General features: G+C 36.1%; 1 protein-coding gene across 2 annotated transcripts; it reads left to right on the top strand.

Annotated features, from left to right (window-relative positions):
* Positions 1-230: 230 nt before the first annotated feature.
* On the top strand, positions 231-10,777 carry Orc3 (origin recognition complex subunit 3). Of its 2 annotated transcripts, XM_074095322.1 has the most exons (13): positions 231-479; positions 583-788; positions 885-1,028; positions 1,266-1,444; positions 2,305-2,413; positions 3,714-3,934; positions 4,758-4,905; positions 5,010-5,135; positions 5,495-5,809; positions 6,612-6,968; positions 7,326-7,559; positions 9,153-9,334; positions 10,609-10,777. In XM_074095322.1, the coding sequence occupies exons 2-13, from the start codon at positions 762-764 to the stop codon at positions 10,703-10,705; spliced, it is 2,139 nt and encodes a 712-aa protein (XP_073951423.1). In that variant the 5' UTR covers positions 231-479; positions 583-761; the 3' UTR covers positions 10,706-10,777. The 2 variants fall into 2 exon arrangements, with proteins under 2 accessions (XP_073951423.1, XP_073951422.1); XM_074095321.1 differs by having other exon boundaries at positions 231-788.
* Positions 10,778-18,451: the final 7,674 nt, after the last annotated feature.

Below are 18,451 nucleotides of genomic sequence, written 5' to 3'. Positions count from 1 at the left end.
ATACTATTGTAAGCGGAGCGGCACGATAAGAATTACGAATTTTGAGAAAAAAATCCGGTTCGGTATTCTCCATCTTCAATCCCGAAATATCGATTCACTAAGGGGCTGTTTCACCATCCATTGATTAGTGTTAACTGACGGTTAAATGTGATGCCGTCTCCGTCTATTCGAACAAAACAGATAGAGACGGCATCACATTTAGCCTTCAGTTAACACTAATCAATGGATGGTGAAACAGCCCCTAAATCTATTTAATACTCTGAATCGATGTTAAAAATCGATTTTTTCCGTTGAAAATATCGATTATTTCATTAATAATCTCAGATCGCCATCCCTTATTTTCTGTCACGATGACAATGTCAATCAGATGACACTTGCAATGCTTACAAAATACACCCGGCGTTTTGGTAACCGCGAAATTACAGACTGTTAATAATTAAAAATAGTGAAGTATTCCTAGTCAAACTGCACTTTAAAACGTAAAATAACGAAATCTTTATTTACATTAGGTTTTATTATTATTTTAGTTAGGTTTTAGTTACATAAACAGTAGTATTTTAATAGTGGTTTGTTGTACTTTAGCACAAAGAGAATATAACCACTACGATTTAGCAGCTACGTGCTTTAGCAGCTGGACTGACTTGCTCCCTTTGGTTATACCGTGGCTTTTGTTATTTATTTGTGTTGATTTTGATGCTAAATAATCAAAAAGTTAACTTCGCTTCGAAAAGCACATTTTAGTATCGTAACTAGATTTTACTATGGAGTCTACGGTATCGGTCTCCAAGGTAAGTACAATGATTATTTTTTCAATTTCAATTCAATGTTTATATTATAAATGTCTTACTACTTAACATGAGCACTAGATTTAATTTTGTTCACAGGGTGTGTTCTTGTTTCCAAGCACATTTAAGAAACCAAAAAATGCTAAACATAAAACAAATTCTTTGTTTGAAAAACAATTCAAAAAGGAACCATGGTATAAGGCTTATAAGAAAAACTGGGAAGCAATTGAGACTAGGATTATGGTGAGTAGTACCTTTCTTTCTGATAACTTTTGAAATTATTCCTATATAAATGTAATTGGCATGATATGTGTGGAAGAAAGTCAATAACAGAGTTTTAAATTCTTTTCTGAATAAGTTTGTGATTCTGTTTTTCTTTTTCAAATGCCACATCAGGAGTCTGGGTAAGCACTATCCCTAGATATTAATAGTACTTAGTACTAATATTATAAAATTCTATTTTTCTTTTGGATTTTCCAGGATCTGCATCAAAAAACCTATGATGTATTGTTAAATGACATTGTGAATTACATAAAATCATTTTATGGCTGCAATGAATCTCTCACTTTGGAAGGAATTATCCCAAGTGCTACTTTGCTGACTGGAGTGAATCAGCCAGACCATGTGTCACAGTTTGAAGCACTTATTCATAAAATAAGGTAATTTTTAATCAGTTATTTTGCAATGGCTATATCTGCATATAGACGGTTGAAAGGCTAATTGGGTTGATCAACTTTTTCTTATCACTCGTTGCTATAGTTACGGTCTCCCAAGTCACTCTTTAAACCGTAAGTTTATAGGATTAAAATTTGCCGAACATGCATTTTTGTGGTAGTTTTAAGCCCCTTCTATAATTGGTCATCTAATATGCATGTTAGTATAATGTGACACAACATATTTCTTCTATTAAACTGTACTACTTTTGTCCCTCGCAGACGGGACAGAATAACAACAAGAAATAGTTGATCCACCCAATTGACCTAAGTGCCATTTTTCTGAAAAATTTGATACAGCTCAAACAACAAAAAATTATTCACTAATTCGCAACATGTACATAACAAAATATTTAAAAAAATGTTGCTCAGATTAATTAGCCTTTCAAACGTCGTTATGAATTCACAGAAGCAATACTTGCCCTAATACTGTTTTGTGTTCAAAGCAGGAAATGAGTGCATGTGAGCTAACTTTGGGGGCAGCAATCGAAAGCTTATTTTATCAGTGTCCTAACAATTTTAATACAAGAGTTTAATAATTCTGTTGCCGCATTTAGCTCTTGTTACTTTGTTTTAATTCAGTCTCCATTTTATAAGCTTTTATTTACCTTGCTATGTTAGTTTTTGTTGGGTCAAATCTTGCAAGCTCATTTTGAACCACTTTCTGTGGTCAGATTGACTTGAAATTTGGTATTCATATGCAAGTTGCAGGAAAATGCCAGTATTGTCAACAAAAAGTACTGTCAGCAAAAAAGCTTGTATTAAAAATGAAAAATTTAACCGAAAGTTATTTTGTATTATTTCAGAGATGAAGTGACACCACACACTGCCATGGTGAACTCTCAAGACGCGTCTACTATCAAGCATTTGGTAGAGAATACAGTATGGCAGTTAATAAATGATCATGAAATTTTGGTAAGGAAATAATATTTCAAATTGTAAGTCATGGATAAGGTTATTGTATTGTGATTGGCATAAAGTGCTGTACAGATCTATTGAATAATGTTTTCCATCGTATTTGGTTGGATAAGTTCGTTTTTATCTTGCTTTCATAAATCAGCTTCAGTAAACTTCAGTAAGCTTGTTGAGAGAGCAAGATAAATACGAACTTTTCCGACAAAATACGATGGAAAAACATTATTCACTACATCTGTGATTAGTATACCCCATGTACCCGTCAGTAGCAACGTTAGAGTAGGGCGCAGTGGGGCAACCGCCCAGGGCACCGGACTTAAAGGGGCGCCTGAAGCCTATACCTTTTAGAAAATTCCCAAAAGTTGAGGGCGCCGTGGAAATCTCGGCCAGGGCGCTGGAAGTGCTAAAACTGGCACTGGTACCCGTGGACCCGTGTGGTGTTGGGTTAGAATTACACCACTCCATTTCTTCCCGGGATGTCGTAAGAGGCGACAAAGGATATAGGTTAAGGTATACCATAGGCGACAGGATAGCAACCTGTCACTATTGTATCGTTTTTGTCAAACTTAAAACCTAAAATTGCCAAAAGTGGCTCCGAAGTCGTGACGTTTCGTGTGCTCTGCGTACCCCATTTGGGAATACAGACGTGATGTTTGTATACTTACTATTATTAACTCATAATATTATTTCAGATGGATTTGCGAAACACCTTGTAGACAGTGTAACAGTATTTTTTAAGTATTTCGTCATTAGTAACTTAGCACTAACTGCGTTTAAATGCAAATAAAGTATTTAAAATTTTGAAAGTTTTAATGTGTGAAGGGTGAATTTTTTTTTTATTCCAGTCTATATATGTCCCACTGCCTCCTGCACAGGCCTCCTCTCAGAATGTATCTACCTGTCCGTCCATCACTTGGCTGCTTCTCTAGAACCATAATAGACGGATAGCTGCAATTTAAACATAATGTTTATTTCTATAATATTGCAGCTACTACCTATAAGAACAAAATAATAAAAATAAAATTGAAAATTGAAGGGGGTCTTATCTTAAACAACCAATATAAAATGACTTTCCACTGTGTTCATTTTGCTTAGAAGCAGGGTTCTGCTATTACTGGATATTTATGCAAATTGCTGTTTAGAGCATTTTCTTTTTTGAGAGGCCTACAAATTTGGACGGAACCCTCAGAGCGGGAGTTGATTCTCACTTGACTGGTTTTTGTTGTACTTAATTTATTGGTGGTAATGCTTTAGTACAATTCAAAAATCACAATTCCTAACAAGGTATTTTTCTTTCCAGGATGCTAGTGCTATAGAATCAGAGGATGAAACAACACCAACAAAAAAATTAAAGAAGAACCAATGCACAATGACGACTCTACAGAATTGGTACCGCAGCAAATATTTAAATAGTTCACCCAAGAAGAAACACACAGTCTCCATGCGATCTCTGGTTATTATTATACCAGACTTTGAGAGCTTTAACTGTAATGTCTTACAGGATTTTGTAATGATTATAAGGTAAATTATGCTATATGCAAAATAATGCTATTGTTAACATTTGAATGCTCCGGACACATCCCAACAGACAAATTTGATTGTAATAAAATGAAAAGTTGTTTAGTTAAAGGTAAAGTCATCAAGAGCTGTTATACCATTGCGAACCGAGATTGTTGAGCCTCTCGCCACTGTTTATAATTTAGCCGAGTTAAACATACTCGAAGTTAATATTGTCATCAATAAACCAGAATAACATTACATGGCTAAATTACGGTCGGTGGCAAGTGGCTCAACAATCCCTGTTCGCGACTGTACCTAATGTATACCTTACCTATGTATACCGACATTAGGACAATAGCTTCTGTTTGGCATGTAGTTGGATATAAGTGACAACTTTCGTATATCGTCGATGGCATGCAAAGGATCGGTTCAATACGGTATTTGACTATTTTTATATGTTTTATAAATGAAAACTTTACAATGTCTGTTATCAAATAGAAAAAAAAAATTAAGCTACCTTTACAAATAACAAAGTTATAAAGGTTTGAAATTCAAGATTAGACAGAGAAAGACATACTTGCATGTGACGTCACACGCAAGTAGCGCGATACTTGCTGCATAGAGAGAGTGCGTTTGAAAAAGAGACAGGTATAAAGATTTCTCAAAAAATCACTATAAATTAAATTTTCAATCAATTTAAGTTTTCTCTTCGCTAAACACTGTCTGTATATCTATATTTTCATAATAATATATCATTCATGGCAAATTCAGGAGTTGTCAAATACGTATTGGAATAAGTTACATTATTTTTATAAATAAAAATGTGCGGTAATTTCATTTGCAGTTCATATCTGTCATCGCTTCCAATAGTGTTTGTATTTGGAGTTGCTACTTCAGTATCAGCGCTTCATAAATCTTTTCCATACCATGTCTCTTCAAAACTACTTATAAAAGTATTCCATTCGCATTCTTCCCCTGTCTACATGAATCAGGTCAGTATTTTATTTTGTGAAATTCTGAAACTTTAGAACTGATGTAATGATTACTTTCTACCTTAATTTCTGAGTGTTTGGTTTTAACATCAGTTTATTTTCAGGTCCTTGAAGATATATTTTTGAACTACACAAGTCCGCTTCATCTATCAGGAAAGGCTTTTGAACTACTAACTGATGTATTCTTATTCTATGACTTCTCTGTCACTGGACTGATACAGAGTATTAAGGTAATGATTTGTTGGTAACCTAAACTCAAGGACCGTTTAAGCTTAACCTCCTAAGGACCATCCATCAAAACGTCCAAATTTTTTAACATAAATTCTGTTATTCAAAAACTGCCGTGGTGTCTTATGAGGAAACAATAACTTCGAGAAGTAAAACTCTGACATCATATACACAGACACTAAAAGCAGACACAAGTTGTGTGTGTTTTAAAAACCGTAACTGCTACTCGCTATTATAAGAAATCAGGTTCTTAACACCACTGTGTGACAGATAGATTTTATTTTTTATGATTTGATTAGGCTATGGATTAAGTATCTTAGTAATGTTTTAATTATTAGAATGTCTTTCTTTTTTTTGCCAGTACTGTATGATGGAGCACTACTATTGTGATAATGTGAAATCACTTTGCTGCGAACGAAGTAACATTGAAAATGCAGTTTTTAAATTGTGTGCAGAAGATTTAGAGGCTATCAGGCAATTGCCATCCTTCCGACCGTACTTGGAATCTCAACCTTTTCAAACTAAAATTAGTCTTTTCGAAAACGATGATTTCTTCAAAGACGTTCTTTGCACTGAACTGAACAGGCGCCATAATTACCTGCAGAGCTTTTATTTGTCTGTACGAGTGTTGGCAGCGTTTCTAAAAGATTTGCCTAAAAATGTGATTGGAAAAACTGTAAGTACTTAGGTACCTATAATTGTATCACACAATAATTGTTTACCTGCCGGAGACATCATCAAGGTCTATGTTTTCGAAAGAAGTATAATAACACAATAGACTGCTTTCCTCGTCGCTAGTTCCCATAGTAGTTCTGTTCTCTACGGCAGTTTAAAAAAATATATTAAGACCCGGCAAACGGCAATGCATTTCTTCTTCTAAGTCACTACACATGTTGGTCGTGGTCCTCACTTGAGGATTTGACAGTCGTAACCAGGGCCGGGTTTACCATGTCGGGCCCCCAGGCAATACAATTTTCGGGACTTTTTTCAGCCAATCATCATTTCTTTTCAAGTTCAATATTAATAAAATCAACTGATTCTGTCAATCGAAACAAAAAACAATAATAGCTATTGTAATTGAAATACAAAACTTTCAATAAATTTTTCACTGTATGAAACATTTTCGATGTCTTTTGGGTGCGGGCTGATGCGGGGCCCCTAGACAGTGGCTTACTTTGCCTATTGTTTTTTTTTAAATCTTAATAAAATTTATTATGGAACTTTGATCAAAAGATAATGAGCATGTCAGTTCTAAAGCCTATTGGTTATTACGGCCTCGTAACCCTTGTATGTTTGTGTACACAGTTAGAGTGTAAACCGATCGATAAGAGTTCCGATAAGAGTCATCATCATCATCATCCCAGCCTATATACGTCCCACTGCTGGGCACAGGCCTCCTCTCAGAACAAGAGTGTGTAAACTTTATACACGAAGTTCGTGAGATTTAACATGTAGACCTTGCAACATCCATTTTGCAGGTTCGTGAAATCTACACCAAATGCGTGGGCGAGTTTATTTGTCAGTCACTCACTTTCAAAGAATGTATGCAGCTAATAAACTTTCAATCACAAGTGAAACTAATAGATAGTATAAAGGGTGCTCTGAAGGTTATCGGCACCGAGTTTGCGTCTAGCCCGACAAAGAAAAATACCACTAAAACGGCATTTGATGATAATATTGGAGAGAACTTTACTAAGACTGTCAGAATACATTTACTTACGTTTTTGGGACAGCTCCAGAATGCTAGCACCGAGGCGACTATTCTCACACAAACAGCTGATGAGGCTGAATATGATATGGAGGTAGTGCCTGGAAATAGGTATAAATTAAAAGAGGTAAAGTGAAGACTTCTTATTTCGTTCATATTGTGCCCTTTGGGAACAATTTATTAAAAGCTATTTTAAATTATTAAAAGTTGTGCTTTTAATTTCACAAAATATATACAGCAAATAACAAATACGTTATTACAAAAACAGGGAAAAGTAAAACTAACTACTATAGGTTTTTAGGTTTAGATACCAAAAATACCTAAAAACCTATATTTATAAATATGTATCACCCAGATCGCTGCCATTGGGCAATCTTACAAAAGCTCCACTCCGTTATACTTTTCTTCTTCTACACGTCAAACAATTCTACGCCAGTATATATATCGGAAGAAGTTATATTTTCAATCAAGCTTTTTTTTTCAGCAACTTCTAAGAGCCACAAGAGTCGACAAAGTGCAGTCCGAATTCGAGATGATACGCGCTCGGTTCGTGAGTTACCTAGAAGAAATGTTCGCCGAGGGTCTGCAGCCACCGTTCACGCAGACATTCCACGAAATACTGTTCTTCAGTGATGTAGCAAGCGTTAAGAAGCAGATAGTGGGCGCGCCGCGAGGGGCTGTGCACACTGCTTTGAGCAATCCTGTTCAATATTTACAGGTACATACTTCTGCAATTTTGTTCTTGTGATATTGCTATTTTTTTACCGTAGGAGTTAGGTTTCATATTATAATTAATTATCATTCCTTTTAAACTAATAAGTTAGTAAGTGAGATTTTAGGAACTTAATTTCCCATATGGGAAAAATCAAATACTACAGGTTGATTTGCAAGAGATGGCACGAATGAATTGAATAAGTGAAGTAGAAAATATTAAATATAAACTCCATGGCAGTAAAATATTTGTAGCGAACCGTCAAATTACCTTTCTATCATAGTTTTACCTACTAAGTCGTAATAATGTGGAGATTATATATTTTATTTTCTTGAAAAATTAAGAAGTTTTATTTGTTTGTGTGTTACCTGGGCCAATCAACTTTTTTACCGACACTAATCTGTCCGCGACATTTTTCAAACAGTTGCAGATTTTTGTAAGTAAACATGTTTTTTCTGTAATTTAATAGATGGTGTACATGAATACATGCCATCCTACATAAGTCCAACCTATTAAACCGTGAAATATCTTGTTGGAAGTACGATTTTTTGGTAACGCCAGAGACAATTTTGGTAACGCAGGAGACGCCCAAAGTGTCGGTAAAATAGTTGATTGGCCTACTTGTAGGTCCTACTTGTAGGTCTACTTGCGTACAAAATATTAGGGGGCTTTCCTGTATAAAAACGGCACTCACACAGTAACAAGTAATCTTACTTTCTTTCAATTCATTCGTGCCAGCTCTTGTAAATCGACCTATGCCTGCTTAATTTATTAGTCCCAAAACGCGTGTTTGAGTTTTGGCCCGAGCAAAGCAAAGCTCGGTCGCCCAGTTATTTAACTGTAATTCTACCAATTAAAATGGTGATGATACGTTGATGGTGAAGTGGAATCAAATTTTATAGAAATACTAGTTGTTGCCCGCGACTTCGTCCGCGTAGAAGTATGAAAAATAGTTTTCATCACACTTGCTCGTAAACAGGGTCGTAACATGCAGGCTACCTTGCTTGCAACCCCCCAAATAAAACCCTCGACCTTAATGTGCTTGTCATGAAGCCCGTGGTCGGTAAATGAGTCGTTGCGCGTACAAATTTTCTTGTCATGAAGCCCAAGGTCGGTAAATGAGTCCGTGCCCGTACTGATGGCGCTGCGCGCGCTGCTGCAGGACCACACGCACACGCACGTCAGGCGCATGGTGCGGGAGGCGGAGGGCAGCGCTGCCAAGAGCGCAGCCCAAGGTATCGCCAATATTTGGAACAATTATAATTTTTCTTTTAGAAATAAAAAAAAAACTCGCAAATGTGATGAAAAACATTGTATGTCGCACGGGCGGTACTAGAATTACGAACATCGACTCCTTAAAGCCCTCAGTCTTCGACTTCGGGCTTCTAATAGACTCTCGTTCGTAATTCCTTATTTACCGCCCTTAAGACACAATGTACTATTACGTCAATGGTATTCTCAGATTCACCGAATATACAAAAATTTCATAAAAACGGTCAAGCCGTTTCGGAGAAGTTTGGTCACAAACACTGACACGAGAATTATATATATATTAGAGACTGGATTAACTTATATTTTACCATACAACCTTTTACCCAGTGCTCGTGCTGCCACCTGGCGTCAGCGGAAAGCGCAGCGGACTCTCTCCCCGACGTGTGTCTGGCGTATAAGCTGCACCGCGAATGCGGCAAACACATCAACTTGTACGACTGGCTGCAAGCCTTCGCAGCAGTCCTCCAGCCTGGAGATGACGAGGAAAGAGACCAGGATGCCACTATACAGTAAGATTAGCTTCATCGATTCGTCATCATCCCCCACAGTGGCGTAGCTAGGTAACCTAGGGCCCTGGGGCAAATAAAAAAATGGGGCCCACTGCTATCAAAACTGGTAAGGTTTTTTTGAAGTAAAATCATTATATATACAAATACTTTCTAAGCAACTTTATCATCAGCTATAAAGCAGAATTTCGAGGGCCCCCTGAGCTTGAGGGCCCCGGGGCACTGCCCCGCCTAGCCCCTTGGTAGCTACGCCACTGATCCCCCATTTCGCAACTTTATGAAATTTTGCAAAATCAGTCCTTCCTCGGCTATGTCATCATTAGCATAAGGTGCTGTATCCTCGTGGGCCCTCGCGTATTTTATAAAGGTCGCGTACTTCATATCATAAAGTAATCGTTCATTGAAAATAGAATCTTAAGAATTTTGAAATAATATCCAAAATAACAAAGCTGGTGAACCACGTCTAGGGCGTACCTATCCCTCCCTACCTGGTATCTCTATTGGTAGGGATAGGGATAGATGGAATAGGTGTGACAAGAAATTAAAAATATTAAAAAATTAAAAACCCTCATTGCAGAGATCTGTTCACTCACGAAGGAGCGCCCCTCATCAGCTTTTCAATGTGCAATAGTACGAGTAAACCTCGTACTTACACGTTGTCTTAGTCTGCGTGACTGACGGTACGGACACCAAATAAATGCCACGTTCAAGCTACGCACACATAAAATAGACTTGTCGTACAACTACAATTACAAAATGTGGAAGGGCGCTCCTTCGTGAGTGAACAGATCTTTACTTAAATTTAAGTGCTCATTTTCTACGTATAATTTTCAAAAAGTTTCCCATAAAGTTAACGGAAATAAATGGGGTCTTTAACAGAAAGGCTCAAACTTTCGATGCGATCACATTTTTATTATATTTGCTTGCGCCCGCGGCGTGAGTAAAAACAGTTAAGCGTAGGCCCCTTAGTGCACCTTTGTGATACTTTATGTAGTTTAGGTAGGTATAGCCAATCAATATGATTCCTGGCCCACCATAGAAAGTGATTTATTTATTGAATGTACAGACTTGCAAGAAAATTTGTGCAAGTTGCATTACATTGGGAGCCTCCCTCACTGAGTAGTGGTCAATCGAGCGCCGCAATGTAATGCAACTTGAATGATTTTTCTAGCAAGTCTAAACTCTGCTTTTAGCTGGCTAAGGTTGTGGGTTACGTTCTCTGTCAGTCAGTGAGTCCTTCACGTCGTATAGACCTTATGTATATATTTCTGTTTCAGGATCCGATTTACTCGAGCCGTGGCTGAACTCCAGTTTCTCGGCTTTATAAAATCATCAAAGAGAAAGACCGACCACGTCTTGCGTCTAACTTGGTGACTCGTTAGCCGTCTGATCTATTCGCTTTTAATTTATTCAATAGGTACCTATTAAAATAAACTTTAAAACAAGTTTTTTGTTTTAGTTTACTATCCTTTGGCTTTTGACTTTTAGTTTTTATAATGTCGAGCGATGGACGGTCATTATCTGAACGTAGGTAAGTCCATTAGTCTTTTGTTCTTATTATTATACTAGCTTTTGCCTGCGGCTTCACTCGCGTTAAATTGGGATAACATAGATTTACTTTCTACGATCCAGTTTCGTGATTTGATTGATTTTTTGGAGGATTATTATGGAAATACAGATACAGACAGACGTTATTTTAGACAGATAGTGCAAATTTTCGAATGCAAAAATCAACTTCAATTATAATTCGTACAAACTTTGAACCCCTGCTTCACATCTTCAGGGGTGAAATTTTAGAAAACCTACGTGTTTCTTTTGCCCGCGGTTTCGTACGCGATATAGGATAATTCCTGTGGGATAAGAATAAGTCTATTCTATACAGAAAGCTACAATGTCCGTGATTGAATTGAAACAGGCAGGCAAAAAATACTTTTTGTACAGGGATTTTTATTTTCATGATTTTCTCACACATCACATTCAGCGTTGCGTTTCGTTACTAACTTTACTTCGATACTTCCCGCCGATGGTTCAAATGGCATATTACAAGACATTAAAATAATGCGGGAACATTTAAATTTCGACGACTGTCCGAGGTACAACTACAGCCAAGGTACAACAGTTTCCCCTACTAAGGTTAGGTGGAAAGAGGTACTATGGGGAAAGGTAAGTACCTACGGTCAAGGACTTTAATTCATGAGCCACCATAGAACCACTTCACAGTAAACGTCAGACATCGCATTAATTTACAATGAAAATCGTAATGACTTTTTCTTTACTACGTAGGTAGGTACAGTCACCAGCACCAATATCTGACACAACAAGCGTGCATAAATATCTGATACAACTCTTATTTCTATGGCCGGAAGGACTTGTCAGATATTTTTGCACGCTCCACTGAGGCAGATATTAATGCTGGTGACTGTACCACAGAACAATAAAAAATCTTTTTTATTGTTCGGTGGTAGGTACCTGTTTGTAAACTAGTACTAGTGTGTATTTTTCATACTACCGTAAACTTTAAGGGCGGTTAGTGAAGGCTCTAATAATCACATTTTATTATGTTTTAATAAAAAAATTAGACTTAATATTATTTTCCTTACAAAATTAATTAGCACGCAATGTATCACTATCATCATCATACGCAATACTACTTTGATTTTATTCAAAACGTCGCACTTGTTGACGTGACAGCTGTCACAGAACGCTTATTATACCTCTCGTATCAAATTATCGTAAGTATTACATTGCTGCTTGAAAATATTTCAAAATTTAATTACTCGTACGCTCTGGTAGTTAATTCTAAATTAACAATGTGTTTTGATATCGGTTCACAGCACTCAAATCTTCGTCTGTTACAGTTTAAGGTTGTAGCAAAATACACGCCGTATAGACGGTAACTTTGATTAATTAATTCATGCAACTAACCATTGCACTGCAGTGTAGGCAGTAGGTATAATTCTTGATTCTCAAACTACCGATTCGTTATCCCCTTATCACCACCTAACCTTAATATAATAATCTCAAAAGATAATTTGATACCAAGAGAAACCCGGTAATGTTCGCATAATCAGACGCACCTGCTAATTTTATACCTGTCTGTCTAGCCAATTTATGACCTCTCTATATATAATTAAATTATGTATCTTAAAAACACAGTAGGTAGGTAACCGAAAAGTGTTTAGTTTATTGGCAGAGTTTCAGGTTCCGTGGGAATAAGTCAAATGAGGATTTGATATTTATTATAAAAAGTAACATTTAGAAATCCGAGAATAATTCATAGACGGGTGGATGGAAATTGCCAGCGGTCATTGTATTTTTAGGGTTCCGTAGCCAACATGGCAAAAACGGAACCCTTATAGTTTCGCCATGTCTGTCTGTCTGTCTGTCCGTCCGTCCGCGGCTTTGCTCAGGGTATGTAAACTATGCCGATAAAATGATACAATAAAAAAATAAAAATAAAATTTTAGACCCTCCCATAGACGTAAAGTGGGGGTGATTTTTTCTTGTCATCCAACCTTTGTAGTGTAGGGTATCGTTGGATAGGTCTTTTAAAACCATTAGGGGGTTGCTCAAACAATTTTTGGATTCAGTGATGTGTTTGCAGAATATACAACTTTAAAGTGAAAATTTTCGTTATAATCGAGCGTCCCCTCCTCTAAAATCTAAACCGGTGGGTGGAAAAATAAGAAAAAATTCAGGATGGTTGTAAGTATATCAAAATTACAAGGAAAACTATAACGGTTAAGTTTTCTTGAGAATTATTAGTACTTTAAGAGTAAATAGCAGCCTAAAATATATACCATAATACTAATAAGTGTAGATTGAAAATTACTTACAATACTACGAATCCCTTAGAAAATAAATAAAGGTATAATATATACCTAAACTTGGAATATTCCTTACATACGAAATCCTTAGAAAAATAACCCTGTTTTGGGCGTCTCCGACACGCTCTTGGCCGGTTTTTTTTTCAATTGTCTTTAGCTAGGTATGTGACTTGCGTGGTGCGAAAACGCGTTGACGAAACCCACACAAATAGGTAGGTAGGCAATACTTGACAGTACAAAACTTACAAACTATTCAGCAAAGTGATATACTGTGGTGTGTATGTAATAAACAACTGACCTTTAGGCTTTCGTGCGACAAAAAATATCTTTGCATCAAGCTTTGATTATCTGAGAAATTACAATACAGTTCAAATAGTCGAATAAAAATGATACGTTATGTCAATTTTACAGTAGGTAGGTACTAGGTACAGTCACCAGCACCAATATCTGACACAACAAACGTGCATAAATATCTGATACGACTCTATTTCTAGGGCCGGAAGGACGTGTCAGATATTTTTGCGCGCTCTGCTGTGGCAGATATTAATGCTGGTGACTGTACCCAGTTAGAGTATAGAGTTTTTTGTTGTTCTTAACTGCCACATTTTTGCCATTAAAATTTAAAATGCTTGAATAGGTATGACATGACAACACTATGATAAGAAAAACTTTGATTGGGTTTTTAACAATTTTAATCTTTGTTGCGGAATTCTAACTCAGCGTAATTTATTTAAATTTAAATCTAGTTTTTCATTCTTCTGCTATTTTAAACTAGGTAAAGCGAAATCGTACAATTGACACAAACATCTTCATTATCCATTGTTGTGTGTAAGTATTACGAAACATTATAACTGTTATAACACTTATAACTGAGAACTTAAAAGCAAAGCCGCGGGAAAAATATATTAGTGTAAGAATGAAGTGAGTGGGCATAACTCAATGACATGATTTCAATTAGACGCACTTAAAAAAACAGTCTCATCGTTCGCATAGGCCGATGATGTAATGCACCGTGTGCCTAAATACCTAGGTATGTTGTAAAAAACGACCTTGAATTGATAATTTCTTCAAATGAAGAATACCTATGCCGCGACCTTTTGACAGTCTTTTTTTAATGTCATAGCGACGTCTGACTAGTTTTCAGGGTTTCGTAAGTATTCGAAGACGGAAAACTGTAAAACTCAAAAATATACATACTTAGGAGCTTTAACCCCGGTTTACCTACATAACGAAGGTTTGAACTTGGATATTTTTTTTAATTAAATTCAATCCTGAAAATAAACATAGGAGTCCCAGAGGAAATTTCTTGTGTGCTTCGTTGATATTTTTACTCATTTCACTTTTATTGTTAGTAAGTCTGAACATGTGCGCCATAGAGTAACTTATATATTGGGATGTGCGCCCTAGGATAACATATCTATAGGCTTGTCTTATCAAGTTTTTGAGTACCTAGTATTCGGATGAGTTCTGTTAGTGTAGTAATTTTACTGGTAAAGATTAATACAATATATTTAAAGCTTCTAAGTAATACATATGTTTGCCAAACTTTTAGGTATCCGTGTCCGTGACTCCATCGCCAAAGAAGCTATACATTCCATTCCTTTACTTTCCAGGGTCTTAAACTATCCATGCCAAATTTCAATATAATGAGAAAAGGTAACAGGCAGACGGACATAGTTACGTTCGCATTTATAATATTCGTAAGGATAAGAATTTTGGAATGATGAAACTTTTTATTTCTAATGTTTAATTTTAACTTGGCATCCTTAGCGGTCATCATAGACAGAAATAAATTAAAAAATCTCAGAACAATAAAAAGATATTCAACCAAATTGATCCTCTTCCTTTTTTTGAGTCGGCTAAAAAGGTTTTTCTTGAATGTTTTGAAATTTTTAACCGTACTTTTTAGCCACTGAACCCTTTACTCATAACATAAAACGAGATATATGTAAGACCAACAAGAAATATGTAAATAAGTAACACGGAACCCTAAAAATGGAGTTATACATTTCAACCTGTTATATACTTAATTCAAAAATAACGAAGGTGCCTTTACCTCTAAATCACTCAAGTGGATTTAAATATGGCCGAATGTTGATTTAGCTTTATATTATTTGCTTACTTCTGTTAAGCAATTATGACATTCCATCTTGATATTTAAGCGTGTTATTATCAAAGTTCAAAGGTATTATTATACCTACGCGGTGTGGTATTTTACGAGGAGCTAAACATAACATGCTACAACTAAGTTTTTTTAATTGGATTGTCAGTTGATAAACATTTGTATGATTGATTAAGGCTGGACTTGATGGATTGTCTTAGTGAAGGAAGTAGAGATATACCTATCACTATTTATTTGTCAAAAATAAATTAGCTACGACATACGAGTAGGTACGCTTTAAATGTTATCTTAGTAAAGGTATGTACTTAGTTTATTCCCGTGATTGCGCCTGTGGGACTTATTGACTCTAACTAGATACTAATAAAGCATGCGTTTCTTAAGGGTTTTAATTTTAAATGTGCCCTTTACTTTTTCTTTCTGAATTCGGTAATTATGGGGTCTTTCTTACTCGCACAGAATTACTATTGATTTTGACAAAGAATAAAAATCCACACAATTTTTGTATCCATTTTTTGACGCAACTGTATGATTAAAAGGGAAAATAATGAGTACCTACAGCGACTAAAGTTTTATTTAGCAGCCGCAACGGAACATCTGTTTTTAGTAAAATGGCAAAAACGGAACCCTTATTATTTCGCCATGTCTGTCTGTCTGTCCGTCCGCGACTTTGCTTAGGGACTATCAATGCTAGAAAGCTGTAATTTTGCACGAACATATATGTGACGTTCCGCGGTAAAAGGTACCTTATGGCAGTTTTTAGTTTCGGAGATATTAAATGTTTCGTAAAAGTGGCTTAAAAATATCGTTTTTTTATTACTATTTCAGAAAATATAAGATCTCAGAATTCTTTACCTGTTTTTATATTCATTATAAGTAAGCTTAAAGCCACTTAGTTATGGCTCTCAAGTTTAGTAGAAAAGGTACCTTATGACCATCGCTTTTGTCATTTCTACTCCTAGGTAGCCACAGATTACTAATATGTTAGGTAGCTCCGTCTATAGTTTGACTTTGCTGGCTCGCATCTGCACTAAACGCACTAACATTTACGCATCGTTCCCTCTCTGTCTCTACTTGAAAAAAATTGACAATTTGTACCATCTGAATCCCAAGACATACTTTGCCCAAGTCCCCAACTGGCAGAATCTCAAGATAATAACCCCTTAGAAAGTCTTCCCGACTTGCTACCTACTCAGCCTCAGTCTATTTATAAGTAGGTCCAGTGGTATTCAGCCATTACCGATTATAAAACGCAAATGCCTAAGTACATGCACATATTGGTGGTGAAGTGAGTCTCAGAAATCAAGTTCGCGGTGGTGTCTATTTCTGTAAAAAAAAAAACGACCAAGAGCGTGTCGGACACGTACCTTTTTAAAAATGTATGACACAAAGACTATAAATGTGATGTAACTTTAAGTGACCTAAAAAGTTAAAAATTCATGTCTGATAATGAAGTTAATGGTTATATTTGATTGTAACGACAGGATTTTGTTTATTTATGCGAAAATAATTATCTTGATTGTCATACCACAAACGGGACTATTTCACAAGTAATATTTACCTCGACGTTTCGGCAACGTTACAGTTGCCGTGGTCACGAGTAGACTGAAGTGTGGGGTGTCAAGTCTGCCTAGCAGCGCGAGTTCTTCGAACTACCCGCACTTGATCACTAATAGTGCCGGCACTCGTATCACGAACTACCCGCACTTGTTCACTTTTATTAGTCACCCTATCACACCGACACACAACACTAACAACGTCCGATCGTCCCTCCGAACATTCATCCCGACGCCGACACTTATTAATAACAGGAACAGGCACGGCAACTGTAACGTTGCCGAAACGTCGAGGTAAATATTACTTGTGCAATAATAGCGTGATAAGTCCCGTTTGTGGTATTTTGACTATGAGTGAGAATCACGAAAGTTTAAAACGTTAAATTATCTTGATTGTTACATTGGAACTAAATTCTGTCATTTTTGTGATTTTGCATGAAAATATTAAAAAATAATAATTTTGATTTCTAATTTTTGCTTTTCTTCTTTATTTTCTTTTGGGATTGTTTTCTAATACAGACATTTAAAAATCATGACTACCTACTGCGAAAAAATGCAGAAAATATTCCTAGAAATAAGTCAGCGATCATATTAATTGGTCTATATACAAGTTTTGATTTGCAATTATAGAACTTGTATTATATATTTTGATGGATAGAAGCCCAATAAATCATATTTCGTAGTCCACTATGTAACATAAATATATTTTTTTGAGGCAACTAAACTTAAATAGTCTGTTTCCTGAAATTACACATTTCCCAATACATTTTTAAAAAAATGATATCTTCGTAACTATAATACGTAGGACAATGATCTTTTTTGATATCGATATATTACCTATATATTTTTAAGACCTATCCAACAATACCCCACACTATAGGGTTGGATGAGAAAAAAAAATCACCCCCACTTTACGTCTATGGGAGGTACCATAAAAAATTTTTTTTTAGTTTTTTATTGTACCATTTTGTCGGCATAGTTTACATATAAATCCGTGCAAAATTACAGCTTTCTAGCATTGATAGTCCCTGAGCAAAGCCGCGGACGGACGGACAGACAGACATGGCGAAACTATAAGGGTTCCGTTTTTGCCATTTTGGCTAAGGAATCCTAAAAAAAAGGGCACACTTAAAATAAAAAACCTCTACGTTCAAGCTCACTGGTTAGAAGCAGTCACTGTAACAATCACGGTAACAATAGATAAGCTCTTAGTGGCCCACATAGTTCAAAATCTATCTAACTAATTACATCCGTCTGTGGTTTCTCAACAGGTAGTTATAGGTCTTATTGATCCTAAGGAAGGGACTACATTTGTCACAGTCCTGTGATGTGGCTTCAACGTCCCGCCAGTTAAAGCCGACTATACTCGTATTTGTGCTATAAAATATACAAAACATCTTCGAATATTCCGGAACATTTTAGCATTTGGTTGTGTAGGTTTAATTGGAAAACTCTCTAAAAGTTTTTCGGGAGTTTTTACTGCGGTTAACAAATGTTTCCATACATTGATCGATGTTAAAAGTGTAATATTATATACTTTTATAGGGGCGTTCAGTAAACTAAACCAATAACCTCCTTAAATAATTTGGAAGAATTTAAGTAGGTTACGTTCCTAACT

Source organism: Choristoneura fumiferana, chromosome 12, assembly GCF_025370935.1.
Source record: "Choristoneura fumiferana chromosome 12, NRCan_CFum_1, whole genome shotgun sequence".
Classification (NCBI taxonomy): Eukaryota; Metazoa; Arthropoda; class Insecta; order Lepidoptera; family Tortricidae; genus Choristoneura; species Choristoneura fumiferana.
Note: the sequence above shows the minus strand (reverse complement) of the source record. Positions and strands in the feature narration are given on the sequence as shown.

Excerpts from the sequence above, each read along its gene's own strand:
- Orc3 (XM_074095322.1), top strand. The coding sequence starts at position 762 with ATGGAGTCTACGGTATCGGTCTCCAAG. Across the intron at positions 5,810-6,611 it reads AAAATGTGATTGGAAAAACT|GTTCGTGAAATCTACACCAA; the intron begins GTAAGTACTTAG and ends TCCATTTTGCAG. Across the intron at positions 9,335-10,608 it reads GACCAGGATGCCACTATACA|GATCCGATTTACTCGAGCCG; the intron begins GTAAGATTAGCT and ends TTTCTGTTTCAG.